A 20,885-nucleotide genomic window follows, 5' to 3' on the forward strand; every position below is an offset into this window, starting at 1 on the left:
ATCGGTGGACATTTTACAGTAAGAATGGAGAAGGTGGTTCTTGGCATCTGTCCATGATCAGGCCTTCCCATAAACTAATTTCTCAGGTTGAGTTGTGAAGTGGATTAACAGCAATTGCATTCATTTTATTTTATTTACCTTATTTACATACCTTATCATTTTATTTAAAAAATTTTTTTAATGTTTATTTTTGAGAGAGAGAGACAGAGTGTGAGCAGCAGAGGGGCAGAGATAGAGGGAGACATGGAATCCAAAGCGGCTTTAAGCTCTGAGCTGTCAGCACAGAGCCTGACATGGGACTCAAACTCATGAACCACGAGATCATGACCTGAGCTGAAGTTGGATACTTAAATGACTGAGCCACCCAGGTGCTCCATCACCTTATCATTTTACTGCGAATATGTAATAAATAAAACAGTAGTTGAGGTGGAAATAACCTTTCAGGCATATTTTTGAATCCTGTTGAGTTTTGTAGAGGATAGAATCTCTGAGCACAAGAGAAAGGTCAACTGATGTCTGTGATGAAGATGATTTTTAAAGTGTGGTATAGTCTTCTAAAGAACTTGATTGAAAACTATTTTTGTTTTTAAACTTCAATTATTTTTTCCAAGAAGGGGTAGAAAAATTAAAAGAAAGGTTATGAAGTATAGTAAGCTGTTTGCAATTTCAACTTCTATATAATAAACTATTAAAAAAACCAACAACCTTGATCCTTTAAGCAATTGCTGAGAAAGAGATTGTGTTTAAATTCTCCCTGTTCTAAAAGACAGATTAGGTAAACATGAAGGAGAGACACTCAGAACTGCTTTCGAATTAAAACAAAACAAAATGAAGACATCTAATTAAAGAATAGCCACTGGGCAAGTTGCACGGAAATAGTGGAAATCCATAATTTTTCTTTTATTTTTTGCTGACTATAGGAAAGGAAGTAAAAGAAGAGCTCTGAAATTGTTTTTTCTGGTTAGCTGAGCACAAACAAAAAAGAAAAAGAAAGATATTAGCAAAGGCAAATTTGCAATGGTTTTGAAGGTTTTCCTGTGGTCATAAGAATATGGACCTTAAGATATCCTAGGAAGGAATTTGTGCTCTAAATAAAGACAATGAATAATAAGGAAAGGTCTAATTGAGCCTATAAAAATTATAGAATGAAATGTGTATTATAATTTAGGTTTAGTGAAAATGGTAACCAGGTTACTACTAGAGTAGGGTTTAGTAAACCATACAATGGAAGCCTTATTTGGCCTGTGGCCTGGTTTTATACCAGCAAATGAAGACTGTTTTTACATTTTTGAAAGATTGTAAAAACAAACAGCAGAAAATACCTACAAAACCTAAAATATATACTATCTTGTCTTTTAAAGAAAACAATTTCTCATCTCTGTTTCAACTAGAGGAACTTTTAAAAGAAAATTTATTTCACCATGTAATGTTTGGGACTATTTTACATCAAAAAAAAAAAATAAAACAGGAATATTTTCCATCAAAAGTTGGTGTATTTCTGCAGAGAGTGATGCAATATTACCGTATGTATTCAATTCTCTGGTCTGCCATCTGACTTACTGGTTGTATGATTTTATGTAAATTGTTCAACTCTTCTGAGATTTAGTTTCTTTGTTAGTAATGTGATTATGAGATTTATCTCATGGGCTTTTGTGAATATCAAATGCATTAATGCGTGTTACATGCTTAGCAGTATTTGGCTCAAAAGAAATGACCAATACGTGTTAGCTATTATTAACTGTGAAACTGTTGGATGCCAGCATTCCAGAATTAAAGCAACAAGGAAACAGATTTACAGTGTTATGTAAGTAGAGGTTTTCATGACATCCTTGTTTCTGCCAAATGGGGTAATTATATTCAATTTGGAACCTATTTAAGACTTTTTCTTGCCACCTAAAGTTGTGAAATTAACTCCCAACATTGTCACAGGTGTCAAGAAAGTACTTACAGCTGACTAGAGACTGTGGCACAAAGCCCAGAGTAGAGATAGATTGGAGAACCACAGCACCAAAAAACCACAAAACAAACAAAAGCTGTTTCCAGGTTAATAAAGCAGAATTACAAATATTTTATAGAGCTTGACAAAGAAACTAACGCTTTTCATTGATACCTGATAAAGTGAATTTTGAACCACTGTAGAAGTAGAAATTGAAAACAAGCTGCCTCTATCTCATCCTAGATTGTCTTGGTACAAGAACAAGGAGGTTACAAAGAGAAACTCCTCTTTATTCTTGTTTGATGCAAAATATGACAGGTTAAATGGTGTTAGAGGTGTTAATATAAGAGAATTATGCAAAAGGGCTTGTGTCATTGGAGAATGTAACTAGCCCAATTGTTTTAAAGGCGGAACTTTCTAAGTGATAGCAACTTAAATGTGTTTCATGGACTTTACCAGTGTAGTGTATCCGATTTCAGAGAACATGATTGGGAGATTACATATGTCCCAGTATATCTTTGGGCATGTCTAGTCATGGTTCACTTAGATGGCTTGATGCAGTGGTCATGAGGAGCAGGAATTTGGATCTGATACATTCACGGAGTTGAGCTTCTTGGGGATAGAGCCAGCTGCAGTTTCTTGGAAGTAGCTCAGTATAGCGGGTGGAAAATGGCATTTTAAGTTAACAGACAATAAATGTAAAACAGATACTAAGGGTTACGGTCCAGTGGGGAGTCTCCTGACGGTTGACAGACAGCGATACAAAATCTAGAAGGGAATAGGTAGCATTTGGAAATGGAGGCCCACAGGAAGGCAGCAGCAGAACACTAGGTCTTAACTGGTATCCAGCCTACTCTGCTAGATTTAGAAGTCAGGAGTTTCAAGGGCAAGTACATTCACAAAAGATGAATTGACTGTGTATGCATGGGTTCTTGCTGGATTGTCTCTTCTATTCCATTGAGCTTTATGTCTGTCTTTACAGCAGTACCACATCAGGTTGATTACTTTAGCTTTATACTGTCTTACATTGGGAGTATAGTACTCCAGCTTTTTCTCCCTTTATGAAATTATTTTGACTATTCTGATTCCTTGACTTTCCATATACATTTTATTAAAAAAATTTTTTTAATGTTTATTAGAGCGAGAGAGAGAGAGAGAGAGGGAGAGAGAGATCATGAGCATGGGTGGGGCAGAGAGAGAGGGAGAAAAGAATCTGAAGCAGGCTCCAGGCTCCAAGCTGTAGGCACAGAGCCTGACACGGGGCTTGAACCCACGAACTGTGAGATCATGACCTGAGCTGAAGTTGGACGCTTAACTGACTGAGCCACCCAGGCGCCCCACCATATACATTTTAGAATCAGCTTGCCAGTTTCTTAAAAAAAACAAAATGAGACTTTGCTTGAGATTGCATTTGGGCTGTAGACCAGTTTGGAAAGAATTAAATCTTTTTTTTTTTTTTTTTTTAAGTTTATTTATTTTTGACACAGAGAGAGCGAGTATGAGCTAGGGAGGGGCAGAGACAGAGGGAGACACAGAGTCTGAAGCAGGCTCCAGGCTCTGAGCTGTTGGCACAGAGCCTGACACGGGGCTCAAATCTACAAACTGTGAGATCATGACCTGAGCTGAAGTCGGACGCTCAACCAACTGAGCCACCCAGGCATCCCTGGAAAGAATTAAATCTTAAAATGAATCTTAAAATTCCCAAGTGTAGTATGTATGTCCACTTATTTGGATCTTATTTAATTACTCGCAGCATTTTCTATAGTTTGCTATATATAGCTCTTGCAAATTATTATTTAATTTATTCCTAAGCATTTAGTATTTTGGATGCTGTTGAAAATAGTATTTTTAGATTTTATTTATTAAGTTTTAATTTAAATTCCAGTTAATTAACGTACAGCATATTATTAGTTTCAGGTGTACAATAGAGTGCTTCAATACTTCCGTACAGCACTCAGTGCTCATCACAAGTGCCCTTCTTAATCCCCATCACCTATTTAACCCATCCCCCCACATCCATTCTAGTAACCATCAATTTGTTTTTTTATAGTCAAGAGTCTGTTTCTTGCTTTGCTTCTCTCTCTTTTTCCCTTTACTTGTTTGTTTTGTTTCTAAATTCCACATAGGAGTGAAATAATATGGTATTTGTCTTTCTCTGAGTTATATTTTTCTTAGCATAATGCTCTCTAGCTCCATCCATGTTGTTGCAAATGGCAAGTTTTCATTCCTTTTTATAGCTGAATGATATTCCATTATAAATATAAATGTAAATATAAATGTAAATATAAATATACCACACCTCTTTTTTTAATATGAAAATTATTGTCAAATTGGTTTCCATACAACATCCAGTGCTCATCCCAATAGGTGCCCTCTTCAATGCCCATCACTCACTTTCCCCTCTCTCCCACCCCCCATCAACCCTCAGTTTATTCTCTGTTTTTAAAAAAATTTTTTAATGTTTATTTATTTTTGATAGAGAAAGGCAGAGCGTAAGTGGGGGAGGGGAGAGAGAGAGGGAGATGCAGAATTCAAAGCAGGGTCCAGGCTCTGCGCTGACAGCTCAGAGCTTGATGTGGGGCTGGAACTCAAGAGTTCTGAGATCATGACCTGAGCTGAAGTCGGACGCCCAACTGACTGAGCCACCCTGGCACCCCAAATTTCTGAGTTTTTAAGAGCCTCTTATGGTGTGGCTCCGTCCCTCTCAAACTTTTTTTTTTCCCCTTCCCCTCCCCCATGGTCTTCTGTTAAGTTTCTCAGGATCCACATAAGGGTGAAAACATATGTTATCTGTCTTTCTCTGTATGACTTATTTCACTTAGCATAACACTCTCTGGTTCCATCCACGTTGCTACAAATGGCCATATTTCATTCTTTCTCAATGCCAAGTAGTATTCCATTGTATGTATAAGCCACAACTTCTTTATCCATTCATCACTTGATGGACATTTAGGCTCTTTCCATAATTTGGCTATTGTTGAAAGTGCTGCTATAAACATTGGGGTACAAGTGCTCCTATGCATCAGCCCTCCTGTATGCCTTGGGCAAATTTCTAGCAGTGCTATTTCTGGGTCATAGGGTAGATCTATTTTTAATTTTTTGAGGAACCTCCACACTATTTTTCAGAGAGGCAGCACCAGTTTGCATTCCCACCAAGAGTGCAAGAGGGTTCCCGTTTCTCCACATCCTCTCCAGCATCGCTAGTCTCCTGATTTGTTCATTTTGGCCACTCTGACTGACATGAGGTGGTAACTCATTGTGGTTTTGACTTGTATTTCCCTGATGAGGAGTGACCTTGAGCATCTTTTCATGTGCCTGTTGGCCATCTGGATGTCTTCTTTAGAAAAGTGTCTATTCATGACTTCTGCCCATTTCTTCACTGGATTATTTGTTTTTTGGGTGTGGAGTTTGGTGAGTTCTTTATAGATTTTAGATACGAGCCCTTTGTCTGATATGTCATTTGCAAATACCTTTTCCCATTCCATCAGTTGCCTTTTAGTTTTGTTGATTATTTCCTTTGCTGTGCAGAAGCTTTTTATCTTCATGAGGTCCAGATAGTTCATTTTTGCTTTTAATTCCCTTGCCTTTGGAGATGTGTCAAGTAAGAAATTGCTGCGGCTGCAGTCAGAGAGGTTTTTTTCCTGCTTTCTCCTCTAGGGTTTTGATGATTTCCTGTCTCACATTCAGGTCCTTCATCCATTTTGAGTTTATTTTTGTGAATGGTGTGAGAAAGTGGTCTAGTTTGATTCTTCTGCATGTTGCTGTCCAGTTCTCCCAGCACCATTTGTTAAAGAGACTGTCTTTTTTCCATTGGATATTCTTTCCTGCTTTGTCGAAGATTAGTTGGCCATACATTTGTGGGTCCAATTCTGGAGTCTCTATTCTATTCCATTGGTCTATGTGTCCGTTTTTGTGCCAATACCATGCTGTCTTGATGATGACAGCTTTGTAGTAGAGGCTCAAGCCTGGGATTGTGATGCCTCCTGCTTTTGTCTTCTTCTTCAACATTACTTTGGCTATTCGGGGTCTTTTGTGGTTCCATACAAATTTTAGGATTGCTTGTTCTAGCTTTGAGAAGAATGCTGGTGCACTTTTGGTTGGGATTGAATTGAATGTGTAGATTGCTTTGGGTAGTACTGACATTTTAACAATATTTATAAGCTTTCTATAAATCCTATTTATAAGCTTTCTAACATCCATGAGCATGGAATGTTTTTCCATTTCTTTGTATATCTTCTTCAATTTCCTTCATAAGCTTTCTATAGTTTTCAGCATACAGATCTTTTACATCTTTGGTTAGGTTTATTCCTAGGTATTTTATGCTTCTTGGTGCAATTGTGGATGGGATCAGTTTCTTTATTACTCTTTCTGTTGCTTCCTTATTAGTGTATAAAAATGCAACTGACTTCTGTACATTAATTTTGTATCCTGTGACTTTGCTGAATTCATGTATCAGTTCTAGCAGACTTTTGGTGGAGTCTGTTGGGTTTTCCATGTAGAGTATCATGTCATCTGCAAAAAGTGAAAGCTTGACTTCATCTTTGCCAATTTGATGCCTTTGATTTCCTGTTGTTGTCTGATTGCTGATGCTAGAACTTCCAACACTATGTTACACAGCAGGGGTGAGAGTGGACATCCCTGTCATGTTCCTGATCCCAGGGGGAAAGCTCTCAATTTGTCCCCATTGAGGATGATATACTCTGTGATGTTACATGTTTTATATACTTTCTAAGTGAATGCTAAGTACAGTTGTACTTGGTGAGGAATATTTTGTTGTGTGAGTTTGAACATCATGGCCTGAACGCAAGACCATTGCTGCTAGTAGATCCCAGTGGGTGTTGCATCCCCTTAGTTACTATATCAGTCATGGTCCATCAGGAGACACAAATAGCACCAGTTATTTTTAATTGAGAGAATTTAATATCAAGTATCATTAACTAGGCATTATGAATTGTTAACTGGGTAATTGAAAAGGTAAAGTGAGAACACTAAAGTATCATGGATATAGGAAGAAGCTAGCACTGCTAAGGCTAAAGGAAGAAAGGTAATGTTTGGAATTATAAAAACTTACATGCTTGCAGGAGGGGCTTCAGGGTATGAAACACAAGTGCAAATAACAAAGATCATGAAGGAACACACAGCGAAGATTTATGGCTGCGTTTAGAAGTGACACACCACTTTTCGCTCTCATCCCATTGCCTTAAGTTAAGGCACATGGCCACACCTCATTGCAAGGCAGATTGGAAATATAGCCCATCTGTATGTCCAGAAAGAAAAGGGAAATGGATTCTCTATGACACCCTAGAGTTTCTGCTATAATCTGAATTTCCTTGACATTTAAACTCTCTGCTCACTTTAAGAGTTCTCTAAGAGATTTGACACTCCTTTAAAATGACTCTTGAATAAATATTTCCATAAAAGTCCCTTTGACCTATATTCGTGCAGGATTTTCCTGGATATCTGTGAATTTCTTAAACCCATTATTTAATGATGTAGTTGGGAACATGGGAGATATTCTGGACACCTGACCATCTTGGTGTTGCTACATCCATATTGTTTGTAATTGGCATTGCTGAATGACATCACAGTAGGACCTAACCCATGTGGAGAGGCACCTTCAGAAGGCTGCCATTATGAAGTAAACATTACCCAGCATTACTGTCAGAAAATTAAATAAAAAGTACTTAACAGAAACCGAAGTGAGATTATTTTTCATCCTTGTGAGTAGACTTAGCAAGCTCCTGTGTACTCAAGATAAGAGGAATGGTTATATACGTGGTGTTCTTTTTATATTAATGTTTCATCTTGGCTCAAGGTTTAATTTTATTTTCATTTAAACAGTTGTCGAGATTTTAATTTGCATGTCTGTAAAGATGAGTGATTTACACTTTTTCTCTTGGGCTGCTTGTAACATAGAGGAGAAAGAGTATATAAAATTGACTTGTAGTAAATGGCAGGAATATGTAGCTTGTCCTGACAACATAGATTTGTGATCTCGCTCAGCAGTGTTCATTAATCTAAGAATGGAAGCAGAGAAGGTAGACAGTGAGAGTTAGTGAAAACTAAATAAAAATGGAATGTTAGAAATTGTAAGCATTGTGTAAAGAATATGGATCTACCTGAGATGGAATCGTGACTCTGCCACTAATGAGCTGCTTGTTCTTAGCTAAGTTATTGTAACTCTCTGAGCCTCATTTCAAGAAGGAAAGCCCTAATGCATGTATTGTAGAGCAGTACACATACACACACACACACACACACACACACACACACATACAGAGCTGATCCTTAAACAACATGGGTTTGAACTGTAGTACAGTATTGTAAATGTATTTTCTTTATAATTTTCTTAAGAATATTTTCTTTTCCCTAGCTTACTTTATTATAATAATACAGTGTAAAATACATATACAAAATATGTTTTAATTATGTTGTCAGTAAGGCTTCTAGTCAACAGTAGACTATTAGTAGTTAATTTTTGGGGGAGTCAAAAGTTATATGTGGATTTTAGACTGAGTGGGGATTGATGTCCAAACCACCATGTTGTTTCTGGGTCAACTGTATATATATCAAATATGTTTTTATCCATCTTTTTGTATCTATATTTTGCAGTCAGTTTCAAACATATAATGGATTTATAATACTTGGTTGTTGGTGTTAAATGTTGTAGTCAATTTAGTAATAACTCAGAAATATCCACTGATAACAGCATAATTTTTTCACCATTAGGATCCAGGAAGAGAATGGAAATGAGTAAGTTACAAATGGTAATTGTATACTGAAGAATCAGGAGGACTTAAAGAGCCTAGCAATACTGAAAAGGATATTTAATAGAGAGAGAGGAAGGGAAATTTAGAAAGAAAGAAAAATGGACCAGAGAAGAGGTTCTAGGGTCCCAGATTTGAAATGAAGGAATTTTATGGGATGTCTGTATCTGAAGGGATGGTTTTCTGGTGATTCGCTAAAGAACTTGTATCAGCACATTCCATTATGTCAATAGAGTTTCCATAATGAGCAAGTGCCTTTCTGTCTTGGGGTTTTCCCTTGAATCATAAACTAACTAAACCTGGCTCCTTCCTCACAATAGCACACACAACATTTACTATAAAAAATGTTCTTCATCCCACTCACTATAAGTTACATGTCTCCAGACAATTTTGCTTGCTGCCCTCAGCCACATCCAGATCCTTTCACTACTGCCCTTAGTTAGCAAGTTTTTAAACAATTCCTCCTCTTTTACCAATACAATATTAGATAGCGGTCTGCTCTCTATTGACTGTATTCCCCTATTCCTTGTTTCTTATCTTTATTTTGTATTTATGAGCATTCTTTTCAAGCAAATAAGCCATTTTTCTTTCACATAGAAAGGGAGTCCATACAGATAACTATATTTTACAAAGCATTGTAAAGAGTGATTGAAAGAGTAGCAGTGAGGGGGCTTCCACTGTCTATTGACCTTAAGGTTATAGGGTTAGAGTTGTGATTCAGAGAGCACAAAACTGCTCCTCTGCAACTGAACTGTGTTACACCCATGAAGCAGTAGTCAGCCACCTCATATACCTCCATTCTTGTTTGCCAGTAGCCCGAGCAGCCAAAAGATGGCTTTTGTCCTACTTCTGCCTTCAAAATCTCATGTAAATGTTTCCCCACTGGATTGTATCCAATCACATTCAGAATACCAGCTGTGTCTTGGAAATATAATTGTTAATTTTTCCTTTTCTGACATATAAGAAGTTGCATATAAATTACTGGAACTGAAGACAAACAGCAATAAAACATATTAAATACACTCCTCATGTCTTTATAGCTTTTGTTGTTGCTGTTATCTAGCTTAGATTATATAGTCCACTTCTATAATCTTTTTCTTGATGCTGTCATAGACCATGTCTGTGTTCAGTGCTCAGAAACCTTGATTTGACTTGATGGCACATTAAGAAATAAAAAATGGAAGATACGTTAAATAACTCGTTCAGCAAGTAATTTCTTAAAAGGCGTTACAGTGGACATTTCAGTGGTGATGCACCTCTTCCCATGCACACCAGTTTAAAGTCAGTTATGGCTTCTGTGATTTGGTAGATATTTCAGTCTACATTGGCTGTTGAAACTTCCAAAATTTGGGTATGCCTATATAAGGAAGAAGGTAAGTGCCAGGAAGCCACTTAACGCATTCTCTTGATCTCTATTGTTTTCTTTGCTTGTTCACATATTTGATAATAATACAAAGTGGAAGTATAGTTAGCCAAGTCTGAGTTGTCATTATACCCAATTTGTAAACTTACACCAGCCTTTGCAGTATACCTTAGCTCATATATAACCTAATTCCTTGAATAGTTCCTCTTTCCCATCTTTTTTTTCTGTCATTCTTCCCTGGCAAAATTGGGATCCTAGTTAAACTCAGTCCTCCCATTTATTCTGCCTTTGCATATAACCTGTCTGCTCAGTATCTATACTTGGAAGTTGTAGGCAGATTATTAAAGGATGTGCTCCTCAAGATTTCCATCCTCTAGTTATTTAACCAAATACTAATCTAGGTACATCTGCAAAAGGACTTTTCAGGTGTTACTAAAATATATATCTGTAAACATAGAGCTTATCCTGGATCATTTTGGTAGGCTGAATATAATCATGTGAGCTCTTAGAAAGTAGAAAAAAATTGTCTGGGAGGAGTCAGAGAGATGTGGCAGGAGTTGAGACAAAAGAGATATGTAGGAGAGATGAATGAACCTTGAAACATTCTCCCCTAGAGCCTCCAAAAGGAATGCAGCTTTGCCAGTAACTTTGACTTCAGCCTTGTGAGACTCCAGGCAGAGAACCTAGTTGAGCCTTGTTATTTTGTAGACTTCTAGTCTGTAGAACAGTGTGATAATTGCATTTGCATTATGTATTTTTATTGTTTTGAGATGCTGTTTGTGATAATAATGTCATTGCAGCAATAAAAAATAATACAGAAGTTGGAGATATCAAGCTTAACATATCCAGTGCCGAACCATGATATTCCAAATCTTTAAACTATGATTCCTCTCTAATCTTACCTCTCTCACTGAATGACACCATTATTCACATGCTTGCTTGGGCCCAAAATATCATAGTTATTTTTAGATTATTTCTTTTCCTTTAAAACCCAGGCCCAAAAACATAAGAGACTCTTAAATATGGAGAACAAACAGAGGGTTACTGGAGGAGTTGCGGGAAAGAGGATGGGCTAAATGGGTAAGGGGCATTAAGGAATCTACTCCTGAAATCATTATTGCACTATATGTTAACTAACTTGGATGTAAATTAAAAAAAATAAATTTAAAATAAAAAAGTAAAATCCAGGTCCAACACTTCATAAAATACTTTTGAATATATATATACATATATTTTTAGCTGTTTCTACGTCTGACCACTTCTCCCCTTCTTCATTGATCCCGCCCTAGTCTAAGCCATCATGTTTCCCACCAGGATTCTTGAAATAGCCTCTACTATTGTTCTCCTTACAGTGTGGTACTCAGCAGACAGATAAAGTTTTGAAAATGCTTATTGGAATATGTTGTTCCTTTATGTAAATCTCCAATGACCTCTCATACATTTAGGATAAAATTCTGATCCTACGTCCTTTATGATGTGGTCTATCTCTGCCCTTTTGGTAGTATTTCCTTTCAACTCTCTTCCTTTCTCACTAAGTGCGAGCCACATTAGCATTCTTCTGGTCCTCTTGCACAAAAAATTCACTGTTGCTTCAGACTTTTACATGTTGGATCCCTTCTGCCTTCAGTACGCTTTCTTTAGATCTTTGAATACTTAACATTCTTGAAGTCTTTGCTTAAATACTACTTTACCAGAGAGGTTCTTTCTGATTATCTCAGATAAAACGAACTATCAATACCACTTTGTATCTTTTTACCTTTCTTTCTTGTTTTTCAAAGCACTTCTCATTTCTTACATATACATGTATTTACTTTTTTTTTTTTTTTTTTTTTGGTCGTATTTGAATGGAAGCTCCAGGAAGGTAGTGACTTTGACAGCTTTCCTTATTGCTGATTACTTAACCATTGAAAGAGATTCTGTATCACAGTAGATTCTCAAGAACTACTGTGGGATTAAAGATAAAATTAAGCACATATAAACAAATTAATGCTTAAAATAGCTATCTTTGAGAAATTTTGATTCATGTGATTGTTGACAATGTAAGTAGTTGTTTTTTGAAAGGAAAATGACTTTAAAAGTAAAAAATGTATGAAAGATATAGTGTTCATGATATAATGAGGCCATTTCTGAAATAGTCATAATACTTTTGATTAAAACCTTAACTAATAGTTGGAAGCAATGGAAACTTTGGAGTCTCAGCCATCAGCCTTTCATTATTGATTTCTAAAACCATCATCTATCTGTTCCTTAACTTGGAAAATGATTTTTCATATCAGATTCCAAGACTTGTGCCCCATAGTTCACTTAGGTATTTTGGTTTGCTAGAAAAGCATTTTTACTCTGGAATTGAGCAGATAATATGAAAGCTTATTTATAATTAATAATCTTGTGGTACTCAGGAATATTTCAGGGAGAATGCTGTGGGGAGAGCTAAGATTATTTGAATATCTACTAATATGTTATTTTGTGTTTTGTAGTTGTATGATGGGTCGTGGTACTCAAGAGAGCATCTTGTTGCCTAATCTTACAGCTCCGTCACTCTAAGTACAAGTCCAGATATCTCACTGTATTTTCCCCTAATTACCTCTTTAACTTCATGTTACAAGGCCAGGCTTCTGGCAGTACTAATATTCATTGGGCAGAAAAGGGGGGACAGACCCAGGGTGCACATGACCACACTGGAGGTTTCATATTGTTGCTCAACTCTTTATTTTCACTTTGTTGTCATAATGTTTATGTGGGTTGTTTTACAGTTTCTTTCTAAGATTATTCCTCCCAAAGGTTAGAGCTTATGGAATATCTCATTCTTATCCAAAAATTGAAAGGAGTCTATCTAAAAAGGTCTTGAGACTTGTCTTTTGGGAAGTAGAAGTGGTAGTTGTCTCTTGGGGAAGAGGAGCTGTCATTGTCTCTTGGGGAGTAGATGTGGTTGTTGTCTCTTGGGGAGGAGAAACTGTTGTTGTCTCTTGGGGAGTAGAAGCAGTCGTTGTCTCTTGGGGAGGAGAAGCTGTTGTTGTCTCTTGGGGGGTAGAAGCTATAGTAGTCTCTTGGGGAGTAGAAGCAGTCGTTGTCTCTTGGGGAGGAGAAGTGGTAGTTGTTTCTTGGGGAGTAGAAGCAGTTGTTGTCTCTTGGGGTATAGAAGCAATAGTAGTGTCTTGGGGAGGAGAAGCGGTTGTCTCTTGGGGAGGAGAAGTGGTAGTTGTTTCTAGAGGAGGAGAAGCAGTTGTTGTCTCTTGGGGAGTAGAAGCAGTCGTTGTCTCTTGGGGAGGAGAAGCTGTTGTTGTCTCTTGGGGGGTAGAAGCTATAGTAGTCTCTTGGGGAGTAGAAGCAGTCGTTGTCTCTTGGGGAGGAGAAGTGGTAGTTGTTTCTTGGGGAGTAGAAGCAGTTGTTGTCTCTTGGGGTATAGAAGCAATAGTAGTGTCTTGGGGAGGAGAAGCGGTTGTCTCTTGGGGAGGAGAAGTGGTAGTTGTTTCTAGAGGAGGAGAAGCAGTTGTTGTCTCTTGGGGAGTAGAAGCAATAGTAGTCTCTTGGGGAGTAGAAGCAATAGTAGTCTCTTGGGGAGTAGAAGCAGTTGTCTCTTGGGGAGGAGAAGTGGTCTTTGTCTCTTGGGGAGGAGAAGCTGTCATTGTCTCTTGGGGAGTAGAAGCGATAGTAGTCTCTTGGGGAGTAGAAGTGGTCTTTGTCTCTTGGGGAGGAGAAGCTGTCATGGGAGTGGCAGAGTCTGTTTGGGTGGTAGTGGGGTCAGTTGTGGTTGTAGCGGAACCTGTTGTTGTAGTAGTTTGTATTTGGGGTGTGAGGACAAAAGGATACATCAGAGAGAATCTAGGGATGAATGGAAATCGAATTAGATAACGTCTTTGTTGGAAAGCTGGATATGGATAACCTGGGCCATTGGGGAATAAAGGAGGAGGTGGTGGAATTCTCCCGGGGCCAAAAAACTGAGGAGGGGGTGGTGGAATTCTCCCGGGGCCAAAAAACTGAGGAGGGGGTGGTGGAATTCTCCCTGGGCCATAAGGTGGAGGAAGACGTGGAGCAAATCCTGGACCAAAAGGAAACCGTAGAGGGGGAGGAAGCAGTGGCCTAGGTGGATATCGTCTCCTGGGACCTCTGTGACTCTCACCAGGCTGTGGGAAAACAGAAGTGAACAATTTTTAATTAGGTATTTCTAGATTAAGCATAAGAACGTATACTCTCTGTGGCAGGCAGAATTCTAAGATGACTTCCAAGATTCCTGCCCCCTGCTGGCATATACTGGCATAACCTTATCGGGTGAGTCCTTTTAAAATGGGTTCTGCAGGTCAGACAAATTCAGATATTTGAAACTGCGGTGCTCTCCTATTGGCTTTGAAGCAAAAAAAAAAAAAAAATGTGGAGAGGACCACATGGAAGTAGATGGTAGTAGTGGGCCCTGTGGCTCATAGCCTGCAAAAAAGTAAGGACCTCAGTCCTATAAACAAGGGACTGAATTCTGCCCACAGCCACCCAAATTGGAAAAGAGGTCCCTGAGCTCCAGGAAAGAATACAGTCCTGACAATACCTTTTCAGTCCTGGGAGACCCTGAGCAGAAAATTCAACCAAGCCAAGGCCAGAGTCTGACCGAAGGAACTGTGGGATAATAAATGCATTTTTTTCCAAAGCTACTAGTTTGTGGTAATTTGTTATTTGGCAATAGAAAACTCTTACATACACATCTAACTTACACAGTCTGAAAGTTTGTCTCAGAGAAAGGGAAGAGTTCTCTTTCACCCTCTGAATGCCTAGGCTCTTAAATGAAAGCTGAGGTAGTTTTGATGGGGAAAAAGATCGTGAGTAAAATCATATCCTATGTTTTTGGTAGAGCCTGTGATTGGAATCAATTCCAAATGAGGAAAATGTCTCTTTATATCTCATTCAAGCGCTTGGGATTATTTCAGGCTTTGAACACTAATAAACGGTGAAACATGTTATTGAGCACTTATTTTGTGCGGTACACTAAAGTAGGAGCTGTGGGCATGCAGACATGCCTTTTGTAAGTCTACAGACCAAGTGGTTACAGTACAAGACAGTACAAAATGGCCCAAATGGAAGCAGAATGATAGTCCGTCGAGTGTAATGCCAGGGTTTGAATTCTGCCCCTGCTACTTAGAGATTGTGTGAATGTTGGAATCCTTTTTGAGACTCTCTTTCCTCATCTGAAAAATGATGTTCATAATAGTACCCAACACCTACCTTTTTTTTTTTTTAATGGTAGTCATGTTTATTTCTGAGTATTGAGATTATGGGTAGTTTTAAATTCATTTTTGTAGCTTTGTAAAGTTTAGAAACACTTTTACAATTTATGATCAGAATTTTTCCCTTTTTTAATGTGGGATGTTTCAGAAACCCCCCTCCCACGCCAAATTCAAGTTTGAGACAACTTTGAGGTTGTCTGAGATTTGAAGTGGGTGAGATGTCTCAGATTTGAGTCAGATTTGTTGTGAAATATTACCTGTAAAGTGCTTCGGGCGAAGGCTGGCCCAGATACTGTGCTCAATAAATGTTACATACTACTATTTGTTATGTTAACACTAGTACAGTGGTTGCAGTTTTTGGAAGTAAAAGTAGTTGAAAAATAGTGTGGGAAACAAATACATTAGAGATTTAGAGCGATTGGTTTAGGAAAGATTAAGGATCATTGAACGGAGAAGGCAGACTTTGAAAGGAAGTCAAAATAACAAAAAATGGGAAGACAGCATGCCAAATGGAGTGCAAATATGCCTGTTCTGTAGCGTAAGAATGCACAAGTCCTGTTCTGCTGAGGACTTACGTCAGACACAGGTGTCTGCATTTCCCTCGTTCTGTTCTTAGGTCCTCCATGTATTTGTTCGTGTGGCATTTTGCTCTTGCAAATTCTAAACTTTATGATTATTTTGTCTTCTGAATCATCTGTCTCCCTGATTCCCAATTACAGGTTTTTGAGCAATGGCAGCAGATGTCAGAGGTACTGAGCCATCACCCATTTATAGTGCCTTAGCACTGCCCTGTGATCTTTTCAAGCATCTCAGGTTAACTGAACCTTATTCCCCAGAGGCATATAATTTTCTAAGTTTATGCCAATTTTATTGAAGTTCTCTACCTCTTCCTGACCCTCAGTCACCCCACCAGGATGATTTTCCTTCTACTCCAAAATAATGCAAGCAATTAGAAATGAACTTCACCAATATACTGGCCACACAACCACAAAGTTATTAAAATCTACATATTTCCTTTTCCTTTACAAGTATTTTCTCAGAGCTCTGTCAATTTTCCCCTTTCTTCCCCCTGCACTTTAATATGTGTCTTTTAACTGACTTCTTTTCCTTGGGAAACAACTTTCATTTATGTTCAGTTTACCTTTTTAAAGAGTCTACTTTCAACCATGAATTCCCTTATTGCTATCACTGTCTTTTCACCTCTTTCCTTTACAACAAAGCGATGTGTTTGTAGTTAATTTCTTGTATTAGTTTAAGAACAATCCAGCTAAGACATGGATACTTTGAATCTAAATTTATCTATATTTTAATGGGATTAAGAGTAGTCCCTTTGTCAGATTTGCTTTGAGGATTAAGTGGGATAATGTCTGTAAAGCATTGGGAAAATCACCTATAACAGAATGAAGACCCAATATTACTACTTACCCTGCTATATGAAAAGGATATTCTACTCTGCGTTTCTGTATTTCGGTAATTATTAACCATGATGAATCTCATGCAATTAAGTTGATGAAAGGCCTATTTCTATTTAAACTGCTTATGCTATGGGAGTGAGGAGAGAGACATCTTGATGACCCGTGTGGCTCTCTTTCTTCCCCCTTGTAGAAGTGGGAAAGGAGAAGGTTCAGCAGGTCTGTTAGATTAGTAAAGAACAGACTGAGACCGGTGCTGAGTGCCGAAGATGGCTCCTTCCTTTTGTAGAAGACCTCTATCTGATTAAGGAAATTTCCTTCAATCCTGTTTGCTAAGAGAGTTTTTAAAATAATGAATGAATGTTAAATTTTACTAAAGAATTTTTATACAATAAAAATAAACTACTTACGCTAAACTGCTTGTATTATTGGAACTCTCAAGTTTTATTTTGCAAAAAAAAAAAATCATTGTTACATAATCAAAGCCTAATCCTTTAAAATGACGAGTGTTTCTCTTATATTCTGAGGACATGAAAATATTAAAAGTCAGCTTTAGGATGGGGTCAGTAAGGCATAATATAACTTTTAAATATGTCAGTATGTTTTATTGATTATCAAAAATTATGTCACATTTATAATGCACTTACATGGTCAAGGTCAGACTACCTGAATGAGCTATTTAATTGCCTCCTTTTGTTCAAGTTTCTGAGAGTAGATGGAAGAAGCATTGTTTCATGTTTCAGAATAAGTTTATGTTGTCTGTTTTGTAGAAGTCCTAGTTTTCTGAAAAAAAAACCCAAAACTCTTTTTTTTCCATTTGATGTTAGATTTTACAGTTCTTTGGTAGAAATTACTATGGAATTAATCTCTTCCCAAACTGGAGTTAATCTATCCCTGTTTTGAAGTTATCATTTTAATATTTAAAAAGACAAAAACCTGTGGCTTTTTAAAAAAATCTCTTGCAACTTTGAATGTTTAGTAACTTCTGTGGTGCTTCACCCAGTCCTTTATACATGGTAGGTGTTAATATAAACGTCTGTAGCCCCTGAGTCCATGGCAAAATGCATATTCCCAGGTCCTACTCTCAGACACTCTTATTCTTTTGGGATAAGGCCTGGAATACTCTGTTTTTAATAAATGAGTCAAATAACTTTGATTTAGATGACACATGAACCCCATGTTGAGAAAAACTGCTCTAAGTATCTCATTTTTTAGATAAAGAAATAGTTCCAATAACATGTTCAAAGATATTCAAATAATGTCTTTAAGAATATAGGATCAAAAATCTGCAATAAATTTGCTTTACCTACTTGTGAAATTGCTTATATATGCAGGAACCCATATTTATACATGTCTGTATAATGCAGTCTGATATTATGGATCTAAATTATCCAACATGGTAGCCCTGAGCCATGTGTGGCTATTTGAATTAGATTTTATTGTTTTTAAAAAATATTTACTTACTTATTTTGAAAGAGAGAGAGAGAGAGAGAGAGAGAGAGAGAGAGAGAGAGAGAGAGAGAAATTGAGAGAGAAGAGAAAGAGCCTGAACAGGGCAGGAGCAGAGAGAGAAGGAGAGAAAGAATCCCAAGCAGATTTCACACTGTCAGAGCAGAGCCTGATGCGGGGCTCAACCTAACAAACCACAAGATCATGACCTAAGCTGAAATCAAGAGTTGGTCACTTAATTGACTGAACCACGCAGATTCCCTAAATTAAATTAGATTTTAAATTTAAATTTAAATTTAAATTTAAATTAAAGCCTTAGAACAGTGTTTCATCAATCATTGATAGCTACTAACATATAAGGAAGGGTAACATTATTAATGTGAAAAGAAATCCGAAGTGATAATTGTGAGAGAAATATGAAAATGTGATTAAGCAGACTTACCAAGAAACATGCTGCAAGGGCCAGAAGGCCTGTGATCAGGCACAGTGGTTTCATCTTTATGATTACCTCTGAAAGTAAGCACAATGAATGGCTGATCAGCATTGCTGTAAAAAAGTACTCTTTGGAATGTATTCCAACTCTTTGTTTATGATGTAGTACAGGATAGTATGGTAGTATTTTAAGAAATTTGCCTAAATGTTATTTTGGAGCAATATTGGTAGGTTTTATAACATTGAACTATAAAACGGTGGAATTAGTTTTTGCTTTTGATTTGTAAATGGACACTGGAGGTAATGGCAAAGAGTTATTCTTAAAAGTGTTTTACTTATTGGAAGCCTTTATGACATAAGGTTTTTGCTTTCAGAAATAACTACTTTGAAATGGTACTTATTTGGATTTGAACATCTTGGTATTATTAAATAATGGTTACATTACTTTATAGATTTCTGCAGACTTGCATTTGAGCTATTGATGTTTTCTCTAGATCATATGTTTTAAATTAAATTTCTTGGAACACCTAGAAAAAGGAAAGGAAAAGAATCACCCTGGTAGACATAGTTTAAAGAAAAATTGTCACATAATATTTTTAACAATATTCTACTAAGTTATTTTGCCCTATCATGAGCAATCTCTAACTAATTCCAAAAATTCATATACAAAGACCAGGGTAGAAAAAAGAGAGGTGTCCAGGTATTTTACTGTCAATAGGTTCTAAATTTAGAATATATTGCAAGGACATGATAGCCTGAGTTCTGGGAAAGTAACTTTATGCACCTTTGTGCAGACTGGTTTTTCTGACAGTCAATTCTGACCATCAATTAAATGTGTTAGCTGAACAGTCTTAGTCTTAAAAGAATCCTAGGGGCAAAATTTCAGTGAATATTTAATTACAGGTACATATGGTTATTTCTTTAAGCATCCTTTTTTCTATGACACATTTTATAAAAAGTTTAAAAAAAGCAAAGGCAAAACCAATAATAAAAATATACTGTAGAACAGTTCTCTCAGAGTTATATCTGATAGTATTCTGGTCATTATGAAACACAAAAGTGTTAAGGTACATTATGGGAAAAAGTTGATTGATTGTGTAAATGGATGGACTTGTCCCACGTGCCTAGCATGAATGCTTTATTGTGACATACAGAATTTCTCAAAATTCAATGCATTTTATAGCTTATCAGATTTCATATAAGTATATATTATCCCTTTGGTGAAAATCAATGTTCTATAAGAATCCCATCAAAATTATACCTTTGAAAGTCTGAGAAAAATTTGGTATTCAAAGTAAGAGTTCTTCAATTCGTATTTCCACGTACCTACCGTTGTATGAGGATCCTTCTTAGCAGGGCTGATTAATCTGCTGGTCAAAATTATTCCTGCCAATTAGGTGACAAATGAAGGTGAGAAAGAACAAGAAATCTCAGCTCTTATATATATTGCAGTAGATTTCTAGTGATGATAAAGGAAAGGCTAGTTAGAAGATAAAATAACTTGTGGGCTGATGTTCTTTAAACAGAAGATAGGAAAGTCGTTGTTGACAATTTTGCAATCTTTTTCTGCGTGTTTTTTTTTCATTTCTGAGGTGCTTTGACCCATTCAATAATTGGTGTTTCCTGAGGAAACATGTCATACAATGAGTCACAATGTCTTTTTGTCTAATAAAATAACTTGGGGTTTGTGGTGCACTATTACCTATTGTCTCTTTATTTTAAAGAACAAGTGTAGCTGTTCTATTTCAAATAATTTTAATGGGTCATCTTTTGTTACATGTTACTATCACCATATTTCCTATTTTATCTAAGAGCTAACTACATTATGTGAGAAATAAAAAAAATCATAATTTTAAAATTGAACTCTAACACAGTCTAGACACATTTTGGAGGAAAAAAAACAGAATTAGAATTATAAGTCATTATTAAATAGATGTTACCAAATATCACATACAAATACTCTGGCCAGTTATGGACAGGGTATATCAAATATATTGCTTGACTGTTTTGACCACTGTGCTATATCTTGTTGGTTTCACATTTCTATTCTTCTTTCAGTTGAAATAATGAAATTGTATTACTGTTTTATACTTGGACATTTGTACCTATCTGGTCCTATATATTCTTTTTCCAATTTATACAACAATGGCTTAATTTAGTAAATGTTTTTTAAAGATGAGAAAAATGAATTCTTGGATTAAGATTTGATCTGAGATTGGAAAATAGCAAGAAAAAAAATCTAGTGGTGGAAGGAAAATAGTCAAGATTCATGCAGTTTTTCAATCTTAACTTTATTTTAATTTTCTGTGTCTGTAA

General features: G+C 36.7%; 1 protein-coding gene across 1 annotated transcript; it reads right to left on the reverse strand.

Moving 5' to 3' along the window:
- Window positions 1-12,756: 12,756 nt before the first annotated feature.
- Window positions 12,757-20,100, reverse strand: SMR3A (submaxillary gland androgen regulated protein 3A). Its single transcript, XM_023253404.2, has 3 exons — window positions 19,900-20,100; window positions 18,580-18,647; window positions 12,757-14,190 (listed from the first exon to the last, which is right to left on the reverse strand). The coding sequence occupies exons 2-3, from the start codon at window positions 18,631-18,633 to the stop codon at window positions 12,874-12,876; spliced, it is 1,371 nt and encodes a 456-aa protein (XP_023109172.2). The 5' UTR covers window positions 18,634-18,647; window positions 19,900-20,100; the 3' UTR covers window positions 12,757-12,873.
- Window positions 20,101-20,885: the final 785 nt, after the last annotated feature.

This window comes from Felis catus, chromosome B1, assembly GCF_018350175.1.
Source record: "Felis catus isolate Fca126 chromosome B1, F.catus_Fca126_mat1.0, whole genome shotgun sequence".
Classification (NCBI taxonomy): Eukaryota; Metazoa; Chordata; class Mammalia; order Carnivora; family Felidae; genus Felis; species Felis catus.